Genomic DNA, 22,916 nt, shown 5'->3' with positions numbered 1-22,916 from the left:
TATTTATTATCGTTGGAAATCGGACGGCTCGTATTAAAGAGCCGTTGGGATCGAACGGACTGTGGGAAGCCACGTGGCTTCCCAACGGTCACTGCGCGCGAGTCATTCACTCTGAAAACGTGTTGGCTGACGCGTCCCCACTGGTGCGTGAGGGGCACGCGCCTGACACAAAAAAATAAAAAAAAGGACGGACGCCAGGTATGGCGTCAGCCTGACGTCACACCCCTCGGGCTGAAGGGCTGGCAATCCCTCACGGGCATGGCCCTTGGGCTCTCATCCTCACTCGGGCTACCCAACACTGGAGCCGAACCCACCGACCCTCGGGCCCTTTCCTCTCGCCTGTCCTCCAAGCAAGGTCTAATGGTGGACTTGCTCTTAGATATTGAGAAGCGACCATATATCCACCAACTTTTCTTTTTGTTTCCCTCACTCATCATCCATCAACAGATCAACTTGCTTGAGCGTTGACTATTTGGGAGTTTGACATAAGGTACAAGGGTCCTAGGAATTTTGGTATGCCTAATTGCCTATGCACTGGCCAGCAGAAATAGTAGAAAGACATCGATTGTATATCTGACATGATAGCTACTTTTGCATTTTTTGTGAATGAGGATCCTCTCCGGATGAGGATCCTATCCTATCCGGATCCTCTTTGTGAGGATCCAAATGATTTTCTTTATGAAAATTTTGAGGATTTTCTAATTATGTCCGTTCATCGTACATCGCGCTATTAGTTTTCGTCAAATACTGTTTATATTCAATTTTAAATAAAAAATTTACAATGATTTTTGACCCACGATGTATGAACGGATGTAATTGGAGGATTCCCGGATCCTCACAAAGAAGATCCGGAGAGGATCCTCCTTTGCTTTTTGCAATGTTGGCTTTGATTGTTGGAGTTGGATACTCTCCCTTCCTAATATTTCTTTTCTTAATTTTTTTAAACGATTACTATTAAGTCACTTCAACATTTTGTTTTGAATTTTTTATAGAGAGAAAATGACCAAAACGAAAGTGTGAGAGGAAGGGAGGAAAGGAAAGGAAAATAAGAGGGGAGAAAATCATACTCCTTGATTGCTAACGGTAAATTGTTACCTTTGTTCCATACAATGGATGGGATGGGATGTTAATTCTCACCCTTTAACTTTTCAGAACACAATACATGCAGCTGCTCTTAAAGCATCTCTGCTCGTTTTTGGAGGATAAGAACAATTGGAGGGCAAGGACAATAAAATTGCTCTTCCTATTCATTCTAAACAGTAATTGACTTTGTGCAAGTCCTCACGTTTAAAGGAGGAAGGGCAAGGGCAATATATTTTTTAATATTTTCTTCGTCTTATCCTCCATTTGTTTAATTTGCCAGTGTTTTTGTTTTTATTTTTTTTATTTTTTGAATTTTGCAAATGTACTTTTTAAGTGTGAACTTTGTATTAATTTTTTAGAGTTGGATTATTTTTTGTCGTTAAAATTTTCAATTTTTTAAAATTTGACAGACCATATGGCGTAGCCCCAATTTTTTTATTTTGTTTTTACCGTTGGAAATCTAACTGCTGTTGTTGCCTCAAATTCGGATCAAAATTATATAAAGGCTTAATTGGATTAATAATACCCGTGGTAATATGGTAGTTGGAATATAGCCCATGCGGTAAAAAACTAGGATTTAAGCTCATGTGGTAAAGTTTGTTAGGATTTGTGCCCAAAATTGGAAATTTTGTCAACTTTTTGTTAATTAATAGCGCTTGAGCCAGCCTCACGTGTTAACAATTAATGGAGAGGTTTGTTTTAGCCTAATATGTGCATGGAGAGTTCTTTTTTAGCCTAAATGTGTGGCTCACGTGCTAATAGTTAACAGAAAATTGATGAAATTTTCAATTTTTGGCATAAATCCTAATAGACTTTACCACGAGGCTTAAATCTTAGTTTTTTCACCACATAAACTATCTTCTAACTATCCTATCACCACGGATACTATTAATCCAATTAGGCTATTAATCCACTTCCTTTCCTTCGCTCCCCCCCCCCCCCCGGCGCCTCACTCTTAGCTCAGCCTAGTTGAATATCAGAGTGCGTAACGAGCAAGACTAACAAAATAATAAGAATATTATTAAACTAACGAGAATGACAAAATGACTACAAAACTCTAGAGGATACATTGTGATTAACTTGTTATTCTACGAGCTACAAAACATTATATATACAAAGAACTAACATAACCCTAATAAACAAGAAAACAAAACTCTAATACTAATGGGCTAAGCTCAAATTCAAATAACAAAATAATTCTAAATTCCAACAAACCTGACTCGCGCCTCAGCTCAGCCTCACCCAGCAGCCATCCTCACTCAGTCTTCCCTCGACGTCGACCACTCGTCCACCTCACGCTCATCCCGGCGATCCGTGAGTTTTCTCTCGCCGTCTGGGCAACCCACCTCGATTCGAAAAAGTATCATTCTGTTCTATTTTTCTATTCAACGTGTGACTTAATTTTTTTGTAAAATTTTTTTCGCTCTAAAGGAATGTTCAATGATCTGCAGACTTGGGTGTCAAGGAGATAATTTTGGTGGTTTTGCAATCATTTTATTGATTGCAATCAATGAATGCGTAGTATTAGTCTTATTACAAGTAGATTACCAATGGAAATGTTTAATGTGCAAATTGGCCTATTAGCATAGCAAATTAGCAAACCTGTCTTTGAATTTTAATCATGAGATTAACGAAGCGCTTGCAAGATTATTTCATTTTGCTTATTGAGATTGATGTGCTTTGCATTTTCTGTTCGTGTTTATCATTCATTTTATTACGATTAATCATGCTCTGTTCTTATGCCCACGAAAAAAAAAGGGAAGTTTTAGAGTCTCGGTCTCTTGATCGTCAAGCTAAAACTTTATAGTCACCTGGTGTGGGTTTATTGCCTAAACGCTGACCATAAAGTTTTAGTCTCACGACCAAAAGAGCGAGACTCTAAAAATCCAATTCTCCTTTTATTTTTCATTTTATCTGTCTATTTTAATAGGCCAGCCCAAAGCTAATTGTCCAAGAATTTGTCAGCCCAATTCGGCTCAGGGCCTTTTGCTCTCACTCTCAGTCCCATTTGCGAACAACTTCGGCGTTCTCTGGAGATCACCAATTGAAAATTGAAGAACGTTTTGAAAAACCAGCAAAGCCCTAGAGCGGCCATTGTCGCTTGTTATCACTCTCTCTTTCTCCGCGGTTAGAGCCACCGACTCGGTAATTTACTCTTCCCTTCCTCCATTTCTTCTAAATTTATCATGCTTTTATTTCTGTGTGTGTAGAATTGGGTTTCCGTTGTTACCTAGTTTTTACTTGATTTTGATCCAAACGGTGTTCCGTAGGTTGTGAAAATTGGGGGAAAATGTAAAGTTTGTTAATTTAATTGAATTGAATTAGCATTTTGCATCTAGTGCTTATCCATCTATTTGCACTGCAACTGGGGCAATTTTGTGATTGCTGATTAACACCGTGACTTGATTAATTTGTTCTTGCTGGGTTAATTTATGCAACTGGATAATTTCTTATTAGCTGGTTTACGCTGTAAGCGGGTTAGTTTGCCCTCGCTGATTTACGCTGCGATTGGGGGTTTATATGTCCTCTCATTTACAGTGCAAACTGGGTTTTTGTTCATTACTGTTTTTAATCCACACTGATTATTGGGCTTGCTGAGAACCGAAAGAAGATTTGATTGTGCCTCGTCTTGGTTTTCAAGCTTTATAACATTTAACTGAACTTGTTTCGATAGTTTAATAGAGTGTGTACTATTGGTTTTCAAGCTTTGTAATTTTGCTCTGTCAAGGTTTGTGAGCTCCCTTGTTTCTGCTATGGTGGAACTGGAGGCCGAAAGAATTTTTCAATGATGGTGCATTTCATTCATTGAAATACAAGTTCTTTCAGCGCTTAGTTGTTTCAATTGTTTTACTTTTTACAAATCAAACCTTTTGTACGGTAGAGTGAGTAGGCAAAACATATGGTGGATGTGCAAGCTACAGTTGGACAAGAACACAAATACTACATCTGTAAAACCATGCCTTAATGATCACTGTATGAGATCCTTTAAATACTTGTCTATGCGATAGTGTTTATAATGCATTTGATTGTGAGATTTCATAGGGTTTATACGTCCACTAGATGAAGGAAGCTTCTTTCGTAGCACACAATTAAAATTGAGTAAATTGAGACAAATCCAAAAACCCTTTGTTCCCAAAAACCGTCTTTTGAACTTCTTCTTAGTGAGTAGATTGAGACAATTCTGGTGGACATCCGATTGTACTATCTTGGGATGAGACTTGTTTGATTTGCAGGCTGGAGTTCTAATCTGAGCAACACATTGGGTTTTATGGGGGCATTTTTTGTTAGTAGTTGAACTGCAAAAGGTTACAGCATTGCCGCTTTATGTAAAATGTTTATGTAAGTTTGAACCCAGATTTTCATGGGATAAGACCTTGCATGAGCACCTTCCACCTTGGTGAAAGTAGTTGTTTAACTTAAATACAAAGCGGTGGTTGTGGTCATGTTTATTGTAGCTTTTCTCATGATGTATTCGATTTTCTTTACTACTGAACTTTTCCAATCTTCTTTCAAAAGTTGGGTGCACCTAACAGTTTCTTGCTTGGATAGGTGTTCTTCGAATCATAAAATGGGTCGGAAGGTTGGTACGGTGTATATAAATCCAAAGAAATTTGGAACTTTTCACAAACCTTGCATGAAGGAAATGATAGCATTTCTCAACTGCATGGCTACTAACCAGCTCTGTGATGATAAGTGTGTAAAGCAGAAGGAACTTTTGGGTACTTGTATGGAGGCTCAGGTAGATTTTTCGGTGTTCTCCTTTGGATTATGCATCTTCATTTTGTTCTCCGTTTTTTGCATCGATCCTTTTCATTCCTTGAAGTCTATCGTAATGCACCTGACCCTTTCGCCACAGAGCAACAAAAACAGAAAGTCAATGGGAAGCATCAATTACCACTTGCAGAGGCTGAGCAGGGGAAGGAAGTAGTTTGGCTTTGTAGGGAACGTTGTTTAAGTTGATGTATGATTATTTGGAGTCACCAATCACCACGCACCCATTTTTGTCCTTTAATCGTCAATTCATTTGATCCGACATCCGAAAATTAAGAGGGGTGTGTGGACAATACCATCGTGTTTCACGTATAATTTCCCTGCTTGATGCAATAGGTATGGGACTTTCTGGACATATTGTTTTTGAAAATTTCTGTTGCTAATTTGGTTTAATGAAAATTTCCATTGATCTGTAAACCTAAGTAACTTTAAAAATGAATTATGAAAATATCCTCTTTTTCTTCTCTTTAATTGTGAAAATATTTTTTTTCTCTAATTTATTTAAAAATTGAATTAGATTTAAGTTCTGTTAAGTTATTTGATGGTCCTCCTTTTTAGGTCAGTGAATGGGGAAGATACACATTATGAAAAAAAATTCTTAAGATAAATATTATATTCCACATTCACCGCCATACCCATTTTCGTGGTTTTTGAAAATTTACAGCAGTTTTATATAAAATTTTACCAAATACTCAGACACTGTTTATTTTTATTTTTTTTAAAAAAAGCACTTTTATAACTAAAGTTTACCGAACACTAAACTGCTTTATTTTACAACTATTTATTTTTTCACTACAACAAAAACAATTGTTTTTTCAAAAAGCACATTAATACCAACCTAGCCCTAAGTCTTTACCTCGGTATAACAAGGGCTTTGTTTTATCTTTATTTTTTAGTAATGCTCTTATCAATATGAGTTGAATTGGCTCAACATTCGTGTCTGAGAAGCTCACTTCTCAGCCCGAGGGGCCATCCTCCCGGTCCGATAGTGATGTGTTAGATGTGAGCATCGAACTAGAAACCAATCGGTCATGCTACGTAATTTAGGATCAACAACATTACTGTTGCAAACCCTGACAGTTTGGCGAGAACGATGACACAGTCCAAACAATACCATTGTGTGTTTGAAACAAACTCACCTAAATTAAAAGAATAAAACAAGATTGGTAGCAAAAGAAAATTTGGGATAATGAAAAGATTATTAATCATAGGTCGCAAAGAGTAGGATGGAAAATGAAAAATATGAACCGAAATTCATAAACCATAGCACCAATAAAAAAACTAAATTCGCAACATAGACATATCCAACTACATACAGTGACTACCCAAACCAAAAGAGCAGTTCATGGAACTAAAGAAATTTATCTTAATCAACTTCCTCGATCTTCGGTCCAGCACCGCCTGAAGCCGCCGGAGGAGCATCTTTGTCCGGGGCTCCGCCACCCACATCAGCACCCGCACCCTGATACATCTTGGCAATGATGGGATTGCAGAGGTTCTCAAGCTCTTTCATCTTGTCCTCAAACTCATCACAATCACCAAGCTGGTTCCCGTCAAGCCACTGAATGGCGTCTTCGACTGCGTCCTCGATTTTCTTCTTGTCCTCCGGATTGAGCTTCGAACCAATCTTTTCATCCCTCACCGTGTTCCTCATGTTGTAAGCATAGTTTTCGAGTGCATTCTTGGCCTCCACTTTCTTCTTGTGATCCTCGTCCTCTGCCTTGTACTTCTCCGCCTCTTGAACCATGTTCTCGATTTCCTCCTTCGACAATCTACCTTTGTCATTGGTGATCGTGATCTTATTCTTCTGCCCGGTGGTTTTGTCCTCAGCAGAGACATTTAAGATTCCATTCGCATCGATATCAAAGCAAACGGTGATCTGGGGCACACCCCTTGGAGCCGGAGGGATGCCTGAGAGCTCAAACTTGCCCAACAAGTTATTGTCTCTAGTTCTTGTTCTTTCACCTTCATATACCTGAATCAACACACCAGGTTGGTTATCCGAATAGGTTGAGAAAACCTGTTCTTTCTTGGTGGGAATCGTAGTGTTTCGCGGGATAAGAACAGTCATAACTCCACCGGCAGTCTCCAATCCAAGTGAAAGAGGGGTGACATCCAACAAGAGCAGGTCCTGCACCTTCTCATTTCCCTCACCGCTCAAGATGGCAGCTTGCACGGCCGCACCATACGCAACTGCTTCGTCAGGGTTGATGCTCTTGCAAAGCTCCTTACCATTGAAAAAATCCTGCAATAGTTGCTGCACCTTGGGAATTCTAGTAGAACCGCCGACGAGAACAACATCATGGACAGTGCTCTTGTCCATCTTAGCATCCCTCAAACACTTCTCCACCGGCTCCATACACTTCCGGAAGAGATCCATGTTGAGCTCCTCGAATCTCGCTCTGGTTATGGTGGAGTAAAAATCAATACCCTCAAACAGCGAATCAATCTCAATAGTTGTTTGAGCAGTGGAAGAAAGAGTCCTCTTTGCTCTCTCACAAGATGTTCTCAATCTCCTCAGTGCTCTGGGGTTATTGCTAATGTCCTTCTTGTTCTTCCTCTTAAACTCTTGCACGAAATGATTCACCATTCGGTTATCAAAATCTTCACCCCCGAGATGAGTGTCACCAGCGGTAGATTTGACTTCGAAAATACCCTCTTCGATCGTAAGAAGGGAAACGTCGAAAGTGCCACCACCAAGATCAAAGATGAGGACATTCTTCTCACCAACACTAGTTGCTTTCTTGTCAAGTCCATAGGCAATGGCGGCTGCAGTTGGCTCGTTAATGATACGCATAACGTTCATGCCCGCAATCACACCGGCATCCTTCGTGGCTTGTCTTTGAGAGTCGTTGAAGTATGCCGGGACTGTGACAACGGAATTCTTCACGGTTGAACCGAGGTAGGCTTCTGCTATTTCACGCATCTTGGTGAGAACCATAGACGAGATCTCCTCAGCAGCAAACTGCTTGTCCTCGCCCTTGTAGTTAACCACAATTGTTGGCTTGTCGCCGGCACCAGCAATGACCTTGAAAGGCCATAGCTTCATGTCACTCTGGATTGTGGCATCGGTGAATCTCCTACCAATCAAACGCTTTGCATCTAACATAGAGCAAACAAAAGTGTAAGTGGTCAAAATTTGGATATTAAAGCTTTGACCAAAAAAAAAAAGAAAAGGATAATGAAAGAAACATTACTGATCAAGTAAATCATTATAAGGGAAACATCATAATCAAAGCATAAGATGGCAATAACCTAAAACAACAATTACAACTGTACTATCACAAATCATGTTTAGATATACCAAAGATTGAGATTAAAACATTTAAAACAAGTACATTAATTATCTGTCCCTAACATCAAATCCACACACAAGTGATCACATATCTTTAGTCATCACTCAACAACAATAATCAGCCATCTCGCATTCAAGTCCAAACATGGAGCTCAATCTCTTTTTCTATTTATCCATGATCTCAAAAAAATTAAAAAAATAGTGGAAACAAAGGCTACACTGAATTGTGATTCACAAAATTAAATATTAGGAAATGGCATGTTTTCTTCTAAATTTTTTTTGATTAAAAGATGTGAGTTTTAACGAAACATTCCCGGTGTTGTTCACTTTTAACGAAAAATCATATTTTTACATTTTTCTGATACTATTTATTACACCTTTATTTGTCATTTTTCATTAAAACTAATTTTTTTTTTAATTTTTCGTTAGTTTTCTTTTAAAAATACTAAATATATATCAAATATATTATGAGATGTCGTACACCTCTTGATTAAAAATGTGATCAAATAATATATAATCATCGACGAATTGCTATCCACGTTTATTTTTTCAGATGCGACAAACTACATAAAATAAAACCATCTTATCAATCAAATCCAATTTATATTCGCTTACTTGAGCCATCACACATACACAAATGAATCACAATGACCAATTTAACCTTTAACCTTATCAAACCACCATGAAACCCTAAGACACACAATCTTTCGATCAAAGGTCAAATTAGACAAATCATGCATGCAATCTGCAGATACGAAACAAAAAAAAAAAACAATTAAACGAGGTTTAGACATGCAAGTATACTCACCAAAAACAGTGTTGACGGGGTTCATGGCGACCTGGTTCTTTGCGGCATCGCCAATCAAGCGCTCAGTGTCGGTGAAACCAACGTAGGACGGCGTCGTCCGGTTACCCTGATCATTGGCTATGATCTCAACACGATCGTGCTGCCAAACTCCGACGCATGAGTAGGTGGTTCCAAGATCGATGCCGATCGCTGGACCCTCCCCTTTTGCAGCCATTGTTGAAAACTTGTAAAAAACCTTTTGAATGAAACTTGCTTTTTTATGAGTAGTATGAAGGTGAATTAGGTCATACTGGTGAACCGATGGTTACATATTGATATATAACAGAGTAAACCTTCTCGACCGAGTTTGTGTGGGATTTCATAGACCGAGTTTCCAGAAGCTTCTTCTCCAACTGTTTCCATATTTTATAGCGAATGTGTGGTTTGACAGAGTAAAACTGGAATATGAGATTTTTATTTTTTCTGTGTTTTTTTTTCTTTCTAAAACATGAGTTTCTTTTAATACAAAGATATATTTACCTTAAGAGTTAGGGGAATAAATTGGTTATGAACTTGCCATTTACGGGATTTGAACTAAAATATTATTACTTAAAATGTAATGAAATACCAGTAGAACGTGGTTGTAAATGACAAACATGAGTTTCTTTTTTTGGTGAAATGGCAACGGTTGTATTAGAACGTTAAGAAGATCTACAAATTTATGAATATTTGGACCAAACAACGTACTGACACTTCAAACGTTTTGATCAAGTTGTAAAAGGAATATATTTAAGGCTAAATTGGAGCAAAGGTATCTGATCTATACTACGAGTTCAATTTTTATATCTGAACTTTGCTAATAGTTTCTCCCATCCTTGAATTATGTCATTTGTTGCACTAGTAGTCATTTTAATTAACTCCATCAACTTTTCCATTAAGTTCAGGGGTAAAGTAGAAATTTCATCCAAAAAATAAGAAAATAAAATTTTAAAGAGAAAGACTTGGCTCCTCGAGGATTGAGGGGATTGAGGGAGCACTCCTCCTTTAAATATCTCGTGACCTATCCACGGAACTTCTTGATTATGATCGGAACTCTTTAAGGATTGACAAAGCGATTCTAGTTTTAATTATTTTTTGTTCAACTTTAGATTAAATACCCATTTTACCCCTTAACTAAAAGTTGATGGAGTTAAATGAAAAGTCCACAAGTGCTACATGGGAAATAATTTGAGGATAAGAGCAACTATTAGTAGAGTTTAGGGATCAAAACTAAACTTATGGTATGACTTAACGACCTTTGCTAGCCTATATTTAAATTAACGTAAAATAAATTAAAAGAAATCCTCTCCCGTCATCGATATGCCCTAGCCGTCATTCATCTTAAACCCTCTCTCTCTCTTTCTCACTCTACTTATTGCCTCCAGCCACCACTACCACCACCAAGATTCCTCCTCCCACCCCCTTCTTGCCATCGCCGTCACAAATCAGCTACCACCACCACAAACCGCACCGGACTGATCGAAAACCGAATGTCAGTAACCGACAATGTCGGTATCAATCGGTGTCAGCTTGGAAAATACGCATACCAACAAAGTAGGTTCGGTAATCGATTTTTGGGTTTCTCCTGTGGGCTTGGACATTCTGTTACATTTGTGGTTTTCTATAGGGGCATATGAATCTCGGTTCTGTTCCGTAGTACTTGTGTGGGGTCTAATCAATCTATAATCAATACCAAGTTGTGGTCCAAAATAGTATTACCCCATATGTTATTCTCCCATACGGCAACCTCTTGTCCTTTAATCCCGAGATTTACGTCCTAAACTTTACCGCTCTCTCTAAATTCGGCTGTTCCAACCAAAATAAATCCAGCTGTTACAATTGATAACCCGTTTGAAGTTGCTGAATGTCGATGTGGAATCTCCGAATCTGGGATAATTTGTTTTTCTTTGGAGAAATTTATATGCTTCTACAAATTCTGTCACTAGGTATTGTTTGTGAAGCTAAAATATGTGAGAAAAGGATTCTTACTAAACCTTCTTCACAGGTTTGAAAACAACCAATCCTTGGTTTAAAATTTTGTTGTGAATCTGCAAATTATTTTGTATGTGGTTGGCAATGGATCAGTAATGGGGTTTATAATAGTGAAACCAATTATCCAATTTTTATGTGTTTAATGAACCTGAACTTCTAATTAAGGGACCTAATATGTGGGCGAGTTGCTTTAGTGAACGTATTCATGTGGATGTGGTTTGTAATGTTAATGAAACCTGCATAGAAGAGTGGTGGACCTTTCATGTAGGTTTATAATGTGAATGAACCTCTGCATGTGAGTTCTAATTTCTAATGTTAAGCATACATAGGTTGAAGGACCTTTAGGGGTTCTGTATCTGATTAGCTGTAAAATTTTGGCCAACAACTAGCTCAAAGGCAACAATTGCGACAGCCCTAGAATCATTAAACTGAAACACAGTACGAAATAGAATGAAACTTTTGTCAAAAATATATGAATGATAATGTTGTGAACTAGCTAGTAGATACAGAGGTCTTGTTTGTTCTAAAACTTAGACATGTGTTAATGAACCTGTCTATGTGAATTACGAATGATAGTGTCAATAAACTTGGTTTGAATGACAGTAAGATTATACCCAGTTTTCATACATATATGATTACGTGATGCAGAAGTAAGAATTGACAACAGCAAAAACATGTAGTATAGTGGATTCAAATTTAAAATTTAGTTTTGGGATTAATATGTAGGATAGTGGATTCAAATTTAGTGGGGCAGCCGGTGGCATCAACTGATTGGAGGGGTAATGCATGTGTCAAAGGTGACGTGGGGTTTCGAGCACTCTGGAAAATAATTTCTCTGATAAAACATAGTATACAATAGTAAAAGCGTAATTCTAATTAAGAAAAAAAACAAATATAAATGCGTATAACTACCGGTACAATCCCTTTAAAGAAAAAAACTATTTTATAAGTATAACAGTAAATAGTTGTTTTCTGCCTTTTACTACACTAAAGTGAATTAACTTCGCTTATCTTAAAAACTGAATGAATTCCTAATCAATAATCATCTTAAATTTCTAATAAAGATTGAAAAGTGTAACGATATACGTCAACCTAATGGCAAGCTGAAGATCAGCAATGATCTAAAATACAGCTTAGTCGAAGGATAAAGAACTGAAAAAAACTTTAGTTTCTACAATGTTATTATGTCTTCCGGACCCTAGCTAATCTCAGCATGCAGTCTTGGCTAGACTAAGTACTGGTTTAGTATTACGGTGCTTTTATAAAAAGTGGGTATAAAAAAAGTTGAGCTCAAAAAAATGTTTGGTAAACACTTAAAAACACTTTATTTTCACAGTTTTGAGTGAAAAAAAATCTGAAAACATAAAGCAGTAAAAATAAGCTTATTCTTACAGCACATCAAAAATAGTTTTTTTTTTCAAAGTACAGCAATACCAAACCAGCCAACCTTATCTCAAATTTTATTATTTTTGTCGTCGTACAGAGACACACACATATAGATATATATATATATATATATATATATATATGTTTATATATATATATATATATATATATATATTTTTTTTTTTTTCTGGAGCTATATATGTTTGGTCGATCCTCATGTGTTGTGAAGCTGTGATAGGTGATCAGTCAGATCATTCTTTTGATCAGATTAAAGCTGTGCTGATGCATGCATGAAGAAGAGCTGCTTTAATCTTTGGTAGCAGATTTGTTCACTCCCACAGCAGCGGTCAGTTCAGCAGTAGCTTTGCGGTTGTGCTAGTTATTGGTAAAGGATTTTCTCCAAATTCACTTTGTGAGAATTTTAAAAATTTTCGCATTTTAATTATTTATCGTATACTGTGCAATTAATTTTTATTAGATACTATTTATATTTAATTTTAAATAAAAAAAATCAAATAATTTCTGATCGTATAATGCATAATAAATGGCTAATATGTGAAATCCCTAGGATTGCCACGATTTGAATCCGGATGGCCTAAATCCCTAGTTATTTTCTCCTATGGCTAGGCTAACCACGCGTCCTAGGCTCCTAGCTAGCTAGTCTATAAAGCAAACCAGCCAACTAATATTGGTACTTCGCGGATTATGTAGTAGCATCTATCTATCCATTTGCTGTCAGAGTTGCACGTGCAATTATCAAAAGACTTTGCTACAGTTATGTTGCTTCTCTAAGAGGAATTCCACTCCTAAAAGACTCAATCCATCTGATGAATTTTAACACCAACACATATACATGTCATGCCTTCAACATTGTCATGCCTCTTTTTCACTCGTGTCATCCCGTGCAATTATCAAAAGACTTTGCTACATTTATGTTGTTTTTAATCTCGGTGCCACAAGGTGACACGAGTGAAAGAGAGGCGTGCCATTGTTGGAGGCTATCAACATAAAGTGTTTGTGTTTTACGTGAGTGGGAAAGTTGTGCGTAAATTGGACTTCTTAACCAAGTGATTGTGCACCGAGTGAGACGTTGGTTTGGTTAAGTCTTTTATGTGCCTTGAGTGGACGAAGACTTAAAATCTAGTGTAATTTTGTGTATGCTTGCCTAAAAAGTAAATGAAAGTGAAATGAAAATTAAAGCGAAAAACAAAATGTAATCATTTCATGAGAATTCATGAAGTGAAGATTACAAGTGTTTATAAAAGTAAAATCTAAGCCTTAGAAAAGACATCAGGATGGTTGGAATGACAAATCAATCGAAGCATACCATGTGGTGGCAGAGTTGTAAAAGTTTTAGAACTCAGGGATCATAGGCATCGTTTGCTTCGAAGGCTTTTAAGATTGTAGCTAAGGAGCTAGTGGTTTACTAAAAAGCAATTAGGTTTGTAGCAAAAAGCAGTTGGGTTGATTGAAGAATCACTCAAGTTGTTGTTTAGTTGTAAAGATTGAATTTTGACAAAGGTTTTTTGCTTGAAGGCCTTTGGTTCTATTTATAGGCAATGGAGAAGGAGTGACTTCGATCATATTGCTGAGTTGGAGTAGGGGTAAATATGTCATTTGGCACTGACAGTGACTCTAATTCCTGGTTAGTGGTTTTCAACTGTGCTTTGTGGTGGTTTGCACGATCACGATAGTAACATAAGCGTGTCAGATGATGCGCGCGTATAGGCATTTAAGGAGGTGAGATATTCTTGAGTTTGGTTGTCTGCGTGTAAACGTTCCTCAACGAGAATCTTGTCTGAGCCCTCAGACAAGTTGGGATGGAGTGAGGTGATCGTCCGAACCTTGAGATAGGATTTCAAATTAGGCTTTAAAGTTGATGGGCTTGATTCGTGCAACTTTTGCGTAAATAAAAACTAATTTGATCTCATAGCAAACCTTATTTTTATGGGAACTTTAATGAAAAGCTCTCGGTCCTATTCAGTTTAACGAAAAACCACATTTTTACACTAAAAAGTGAATCCTAGTACTATTCACTTTACTATTTTGTCCTTATCATTAAAACTCAAAGTTTTCAAGCCTTTTTCATTAGTTTTCCTTATTTTTATTTATGCCCAAACAATATGTTTGAATCTTAGATAAAGCTCAGATTTGAGTTTCAGTCTTGCATTGAAGATGGACTAAGTTGTATATGATCTGATCAATAAATTTTTTATTCCGGTCACATTTGTATATACACACACTCACATAAATTATGGAGCAGACATATGTTATCGCTCACAAAATCTAATACAATTAAATGACACGAATATGTAAATAGGAAAACGAAAAGCAAGATTACATAATTTATTTTATAATTGTCAAGTTTATAGTGCAAGGTTACATACATATACATACATACACACATATATGTCATTTGATCATCTTCAACTCATTCGATCTAACATGCGAGAGAGAGAGAGAGTGGTGTTATTCACACACCCCCTGTTAATTTATGTTATTTAATCATCTTCAACTCATTCGATCTAACGGGCGACAATTGAGAGGACTATGTGAAAGGTAAAAATGAGTGTGTGGATATCACCACCCTATATAATAATGATAACGTTATAATTTTTAAGATCAAGTGAAATTTTAATAAGAACGATCAATAACGCATGTAGGGCAGACATGCCAAACATTAACCAAGAGGTCACACACTTAAAAAAAACACCACAACTTCATAACTACAAATTATCAAGAATACGATACAATTCCTTAACCAAAAGGATATCCACAACCAACCAACAAGAATATTAACACTCATGCCCGCACTACCCTTTGATGATCTTGCATTCTTTGAAAGAAAGAAAAAACATTGCTATGAGTTAACCCCAACAAACGTTTAAATTCCTCCTCATAGTCCTTATCTATGTGTACAAAACCACAAGAAACACAAAGATCACCAACTCAGCCAACCTCTGCTCAAAACTTAGAGTTTGAGTAGTATGCCATAGACACTAGTCACACTACAAAGGCTCTTCTTGACAAATAAAGAGCAACCACAACCACGACCACAAATATTCTTCTAATCAAAGCAAAAGAGTAATCACAACTAGAAGAAGAGAGTAGTTAGAAGATAGGAAGAATATGGAGGCAAAGAGAGGGAAGAAACCAAGAGGGATTGCGACCGATCCCAAAACCAAAGGTAGGGGCCGTTGACAAAGGAATTTTTCTATTTTTTCTCTCTATCAACTAAGGTTTTTTTCTCAGCATAAAGAGCAAGTTAACAAGATTGGTGTTTATGTTATGGACATGCTATTACTCTGTCAAGATAAGTTGTTATGCATGGACAAGATTGTATTACATAATTATCGTTCAAATCAAAGATACCGATACCTTTTTTTAAAGGGTAGTGTAAGTAATTACTATACTTACTTAGGAGCTAACTGTCCTTACAAATATATGTTTTCCATATGTTTTTCAGACTTATATCCAATTATTATTAGTTCAATTTAAAGATTTGAACTTATGTGGTGCGCGTATCTAGCTAGTTTAGAAGTGCCCTAGCTAGCCAATTTCTGACTCTTGTTGCCCTCTATGATCAATAAGCACACGCAGCCACTTGTTACAAACTATAGGCATGATAGAGAAATGGTACGAATATCATCTCTCACTAAGATTGGATGGAGATTCGAAGAACCTTGCTTTTTTAGTTGACCCCCACATAATGCTTGATCCATGCAGGGTTCGTAACAAAAAAAGTTGGCAATTAGGTCCAGCCATGAAACCATTCGTTTCTCATTTATTATAGTTTAAGTTTACTCACGCGCGCGCACACACACACAGATATATATATAAATAAATAAATAAATAAATATATATATATATATATATATATATATATATATATATATATCTCTCTCTCTCGATCTCGAAAGTGCACTGGTCATTGTGGTCCACGTACATATCTGTCTACGCGCAAAGAGGTTAGCCCCTGTGGGGATGTATGAGAGAGAGGGATCAAATGGACAAGTGACTATGTTAAGGCTGCAATTTTGCTTCCTTTTTCCAACTAATATAATCTCTCCACAAGTAGAATGTGTAGCTTTTGGCATGGAAATGAGCGAAAAGGCCGTACTCTGAAAAATTCATGGAGAGAATTAGATTCCAACACCACTAACCAACCATAATTCAGGATTTTCGATTCGGATCGATTTATAAACAACTGGAATCTTCCTGCACGTTGATCATTTCAAAGATAATATCGGCAGCAGGAAGCACGAAGATTTGCATGCAATATTAAATGGTGTCCAAACAAAAAGATTATGAGGTAATCATGCATAGACGTCCATCTTCGTATAAAGTACAACTTAATAAATGTTAGTTAAAGTAACTAAAATTAAAATCAAAACCTTGTTATTGCAAAAATATAATAGTTATAAAGTAACGAGCATTGTTATTTAAGTACATAAAAGTGACACTCTTTAATATAAATAACATTCACATATAATGGTAGGATCCACATTCATTTAAGAGTGTCGGTAAATTTCCTAGTTTTACTTCCTTAAATGGAACTATTGCAAACAAAAGATGGGGAATAAGAAATATGTTATTGAAAACATATATTGCTGAGTCTTCATCACATGATCACGAATTATTATGAACATGTGTGGTTTTGATCAACTGGATCAAACTGATGTTATGTTAAATTAGTAAGTTTCAAAGGACATCGTTTATGTCAATGTTTACAAGGGTAGAGCTAAGATTTTTTTTTGTTTTTGTTTTTGTTTTTGAAGAACAAGCTAAGAATTTATACTTGAGTGGGTTGATGTTTTTTTTGTCTTGAAGTATGGAGTGTAAATTAGATTTAATTAGGATGGGCTAAAATTTATTTTTAACAAATTTAGGCTAAATCTCAATAGTAATTTCTAATTTACCAAGAATTGCACTAGGCTATAACTCATGGAGTCTATAGCTAGCTCCACCCTTGAATGTTTGCAACATTCAAATTCTAATTAAAATTAAAAGATGTTATTAGTACTCTAAAAAATCATCACGTAAAGTACAACTTAAATGACATTTATTTTCATGGCCATTGCCGACTATGTGAGGTCTAATTAGAATACATGCGTGAGAATCAAATTGAAAGGTTGAAAGATGCCTCTCCCGCATGAAAGTTATTCCCTGCTTAGTATTTAAACTCTAAATCTCAAACTATTGACCAAAAAAAAAAAAAAACGGTGAAGTCAAAACGTAATACACATGGCCCATGAAAAACAAGAATAAAAGAAATTTTTAAGCAAGAAGTAATGAATATATATTCAGACGCGTTTAGGTTAAGCCAACAGGTTCCTCTCCGGATCCTTTTGGTGAGGATCCTAAGAATTTATGAATTGTGTCCATACATCATATATCGTGCTGTCAGTTTTTGTTAGGTACTGTTTGTATTTAATTTAAATAAAAATATTTAAAATGATTTATGACCTCACGATGTACAATGAACAGACACGATTCACGAATCTACATGATCCTTACAAAGAGGATCCGGATTCTAGGTTAAGAACTAATCAGTGGATTACGTGGCAATAAGGTTTTCCGACCAGGAATTGGATGCTCTCTGAGGCAAAGCCTTGGGATCCTCTTGACCCACAAACACGGGCAGTTGGATTTTAATCTAACGGCTACAATTATTATAACTTTTAAAGGGATCTTCCTGTTTGTAGCCGTTGAATCAAAATTCAACTGCCCGTATTATTGGGTTAGAAGGACTCCGAGAATTTGCCTCGAAGAGGATCCAATTCATTCCGACCACAGGCATCTGCTGAAAAAGATTGACGTCGATGGTCCTACCTGTTGCTACATGATTGGACAATGGGGGCGCCACCAGCCGATGCTCTCTTAATTTCAGGAGACGTACAAGAAGACCCCCCACTGCCTAACTTTTGTCCATTATTATGAGCCATGGGATCCAACTTTGAGAGAAGCTCATCTTAAATTTTTCTATATGCTTTTGGAGATTTAACATTTATCTGAACCTTTTTTTTTCTTTTGGTATCCCTTGGAAAACCCAAATGGCATTGGTTTTCCGTGGAAGAAAAAGTTCTCATTTGTTTTGTGATTATATATATATATATATATATATATATATATATATATATGAAACCGTACAGTCCCCTAGAATTTTGATCAAGTGGAGGTTGTTTTCACTGGTTGGAGCATGTTCCAAAGACATGTTATAGGTTTAACGCACGGATGCAAGTTCGACATCTATCTCTTAGTAGTGAGTTTGTGAAATTTATATATATAGGTAAATGAAACCTTATTTGTTAGAATTTTGATCCGAGTAGAAGTTGTTTGAACTTGATTGGAGCATGTTCTAGATTTAACGCATAATTACAAGTTCAATGAGATGTTTGAGGTGGTGGTGTTTTTGTTTTGTGCGCTTGCGAAGGAAACTCGACTCTCATATTCTTTGCAAACGATTGCAAAATTATTAGAGATTGGTGTAGTATTTTCCTCGTAGATCCTCTATGAAGTTCTCAAGCTTGCCATGTTTTAGTCCTCGTGACTAGGGTTTAGGGTTTAGGACTAAGGGTCCTCCATGATTGAAGAATTAAATTGTATTTTTGATGTGTTTATAATTGTAGGGTTATGATGTTCTTTTAACATGTATAGTCTCTTGAATGTTCTAAGAGACACGTTTAACATGATGTTGTATGTTCGTTTTTACTATCATTAACGACTTCTTTTGGTGAAAAAAGTTGTAATGCATAGATGCAATTCCGACATATATATCTTAGTAGAGAGTTTGTAAAACTTGTTTGTGCTAGCTTCCCTGCAGGCTTTATGGTGGGCACGCTACCTTTGCAGCTTACGTATTGTTAATTGGTTAAAAACAAAAATATCTACAACTCAGTACGGTCTAGTGCTATTCCTCTTCATTTGGAAGTGAGAGGTCTTAGGTTCAAATCTCATGGATGACGAATTCGATACCAAATTAAGTTGCCCATTGTGTACCCGTACTACAGTCTGGTTGTATTCTTCTTCACTTGGAAGTGAGAGATCTTAGGTTCGAATTTCGTGGATGACGAATTCGAGATTGTCCATTGTGTTGTGTGGCTTAGCCGAGTTCTCCCCTAAAAAATTCAGTATATAAAGAATCAAAATAGGAGTTATTTTAGTTTTCTAAGTACTTTATATCTTAGTATCCAATTAAAATAATAAATAGTAATTTCATTAAAATACTAGAACACAAGAGTTTTTTTTTTAATTTATAATGGTATGAAAAATTGATAACAATGTTCATTAATCTATGAACTGAGACATTTTATTAACCAAGCATGAGATTTTTACAATGAAAAGAAAGCTGAGGATAATAGAGACCATATTATTAATCCGAAGAAGAAACAAACTACTACTGTAAAGAACCTTGTTGAACACGTCCTCTCGCAAAATGACAGTTAATTTCAATGTGTTTAGCCTTTGATTATAAGACTGAATTAGTTGCTAAAGCCGTAGCCAAGACATTGTCACAATGCAATACAGAAGAATAAGGCAGTAAAATATGCAAGCAGTGAGCATGGCACCCTATATTCAGCCTATGTAGAAGACCTAGAAACGACATGTTGTTCGTTGAGCTCCATGAGATAGGATTCAAATCCAACAAAATAACGCAACCTGAAGTTGGTCTTCTATCATTTGGATCCCCTGCCAAATCATTATCTGAAAAGGCTTTTTAAATCCAAAGTACCAAGAGTAAAACTAATATACCATAATAGTGCCCTAAAGATATAGTATCCTTTTAACTGCAATATAATGTAATTCTAATAGAGCATGCATAAATTAACAAACTCAGATTAACTGAATAGGCTATGTCAAACAGAGTAAAAGTCAAATATTGAAGAGCTCCCACTGTTCTTAGATAATAAGAAGGATCTGAGAATATGGGACTACGATTCTTGAGGAGTTTCTGATGAGGATGACAAGGAGTTGTACAAGGTTTGCAATTAAATATTTGTGCCTTGCGAAGAATGTCAGAAGCATGCTTAGACTGATGAACAAATAACCCTGATTTTTGATAGCAATTTACAAACCTAAAAATAGTGCAGATCCCCTATGAAGAAAGTTGAGGTCCACCAAAAACTCAATTGGCAATATGTGGAGTAACCCAACTATTCATAAGCACATGCAAGACCCATTCTTTTTCCGATGTGAGATTCACTCTCAATCTCAACACGCCTCCTCGCATGTGATGAATTTTCAAGTTTGACGCATGAACAACACAATTGGGTGACATAGACTACGTGCAACCTTTAGGCTTTACACGTGGGATAACATGCTCTGACACTATAAAGAAAGTTGAGGTTCCATCATAATGGGTAATATGGAGAGTAGCCTAATTACTTATAAGCACATGCAAAGTCATTTTTTTTCCTGATGTGAGATTCACTCTCAACACCCTAAATCCTTCATATGAAATTCAGTTGAAAGTTTAGACATAATTAATAGCTTGAATTGATTTCTCATTATTCCATGTAAGAATTATGTCATCAACATAGTGAAGCAAAACAGCTTTCAACTATTTTGTCTAATTTAGCGTCTAATTTATTTTTTATTTTATTTAGTTTTAGTCCTAGAATTGTAATAATGTACCCAAGTCAACTACATATTCATTGAGTTCTGATAGTATTTAGGTCTCGACGGAGGAAGGATACTCTGGCTCTCTCACTATAATTCAGTCAGATGCTAGCTCTGTATCTTCTCTTACTTGAATGAAATTTATCCCTTATAGACATGCTATTTCTAAATTATGTCACTTAATTAAAATCTTTCCTTAGTTTATGATGCATGCAACCATTTCATTAACCCTCCTTGTAAATAATTGTTCGTTTCAAATTATAATGCTTAACTTTATGATGTGTATGCATTTAGTATGAAAAATAAATACCCTTTGGATAATACTTGTATTTCATATGGAAGTCCACACTACTAAGCATGACTGCTTGGGTGACAAAGAGACATCTATCGTGCAAAGGCAAATACGGTTGTCGTAAACATTGGGCGGCGAAGAAGACGTCGCGCAAAGCTTGTGATGTCAGACATTACGCAACGAAGAAAAGTGCTTTGTCGTGCAAAATGAATGTTGCGCGACGGATCTGGTGGTTGTTGAGCGAAACTAAGAGCGACGAATGAGTGTTCGTTGTGCGTGATACTCCGAGCGACGAAACTTGGGTTCGACCCCCAAACCTTTGCTCGACAGACATAAGGCCGTCGCAATCAGATTTTAAAATTATTATTTTTTAAATAATTTTTATTTATTTTTTCCTTTTAAATGTTGATAATATTGTTTTTTGTATAAATTAATTTAATGAAATTAAAAACAAAAAATGTAAAGAAGAATATTGAATTAAAAAAATTATTGAAAATGTACATTGTCACAGCCCGTCCCGGAATTTCAATTTCCGACGACGTGAAATTACAGAAACGCCCTTAAACGGGATTAAGGTGCGTAAATTTGGTATTTGTTTTACACTAAGATCCTAAACTAGGGATTAGAATTGTTATTAGTATGTGTTAAATTATCTGTGTTGGACTTTAGGTGGGACCCTACCCCCTAAATCATTCCCTCAATTCTGGATCCATGTCTCCTTCTCTCTCTCTTCCTCATCTTTCCCTCAGTCACTCTCACACTCCCTCATTCTCTCTCAAACTCTCGGACAAACACCCAAGACCTTGAAAACTTCACAAGTTAAGGTTGAGGAAGGTAGCATCGTGTTTGTGAGGACCATACGAACACATTGGTATTGTTTTCAGGTAAGATTTCCCACGATTTCACGTAGAAAACTCAAGCCCGTGAAATGACACTATTCATGAACTTTGTGTTTGTTGATTTTTAGGCCAAACTAAGATCATAGGGAGCTCTAGGAGGTTCCCACGAAGCTCGGGGTGTGAAGTTTGGAAAGTTTGGACGTCGAAGTGACCCAGTTCGACGTTTGGCCGAATTTGGAAGATTTTGGAAGGTATGATCTAGTAGTTTTTAGGCCCTAAAACCCTTCCAACGTGATAGTACTTGTTAAATGCTTCATTTTTGTATAAAATGCGAAGAAATTGGTTGAAAAACGAAGGAGAATAGTGGATTTGAAAATTTTCCAGAAACCGGCGAACAGTCGCCGGCGACCGGTGACTCGCCGGAGAAGACAGGGAATCTTCCGTTAAGTTTGACGGAATATTCCGACGCCGTTAGTTAACTTTAACGGAAACCGTTAGTTTTTAACGGAATATGCTAGGATTTGACGGAATATTCCCTAACCCCGTTCACTGTAGCCGTCAGTGTGCATGTCACGTGGCCGCGCGTGGGCCGCGCGTAGGTCCGTGCCACGTCAAGCGCGTGGAGGCGCGTGAGGACTCCAAAAATTATTTTAAAAATTTGGGGATGATCCTGAGGTTGTGTAGGTCACTGTGGTATATTCATATACCCAATTTGAGCATCGTATGAAGAATTAATTACCTAGTTTGGTTTAGGTGCGTTAAATGTGCGTTAAATGATTGTTTTAAGTTATTTCACTTCTAGGTGGAACTTTT

The 22,916-nt window shown here is 36.7% G+C and overlaps 2 protein-coding genes across 2 annotated transcripts; one reads left to right on the top strand and one right to left on the bottom strand.

The window, feature by feature from the left end:
• Positions 1–3,077: 3,077 nt before the first annotated feature.
• On the top strand, positions 3,078–5,271 carry LOC126588365 (uncharacterized). The gene is made up of 3 exons (XM_050253455.1): positions 3,078–3,228; positions 4,633–4,822; positions 4,940–5,271. The coding sequence occupies exons 2-3, from the start codon at positions 4,652–4,654 to the stop codon at positions 5,009–5,011; spliced, it is 243 nt and encodes an 80-aa protein (XP_050109412.1). The 5' UTR covers positions 3,078–3,228; positions 4,633–4,651; the 3' UTR covers positions 5,012–5,271.
• Positions 5,272–6,088: 817 nt separating this feature from the next.
• On the bottom strand, positions 6,089–9,311 carry LOC126588606 (heat shock cognate 70 kDa protein 2-like). Its single transcript, XM_050253709.1, has 2 exons — positions 8,958–9,311; positions 6,089–7,956 (listed from the first exon to the last, which is right to left on the bottom strand). The coding sequence occupies exons 1-2, from the start codon at positions 9,169–9,171 to the stop codon at positions 6,221–6,223; spliced, it is 1,950 nt and encodes a 649-aa protein (XP_050109666.1). The 5' UTR covers positions 9,172–9,311; the 3' UTR covers positions 6,089–6,220.
• Between the last annotated feature and the right edge of the window lie 13,605 nt (positions 9,312–22,916).

Source organism: Malus sylvestris, chromosome 11, assembly GCF_916048215.2.
Source record: "Malus sylvestris chromosome 11, drMalSylv7.2, whole genome shotgun sequence".
Lineage (NCBI taxonomy): Eukaryota > Viridiplantae > Streptophyta > Magnoliopsida > Rosales > Rosaceae > Malus > Malus sylvestris.
This window is presented reverse-complemented; position numbering and strand designations above follow the sequence as displayed.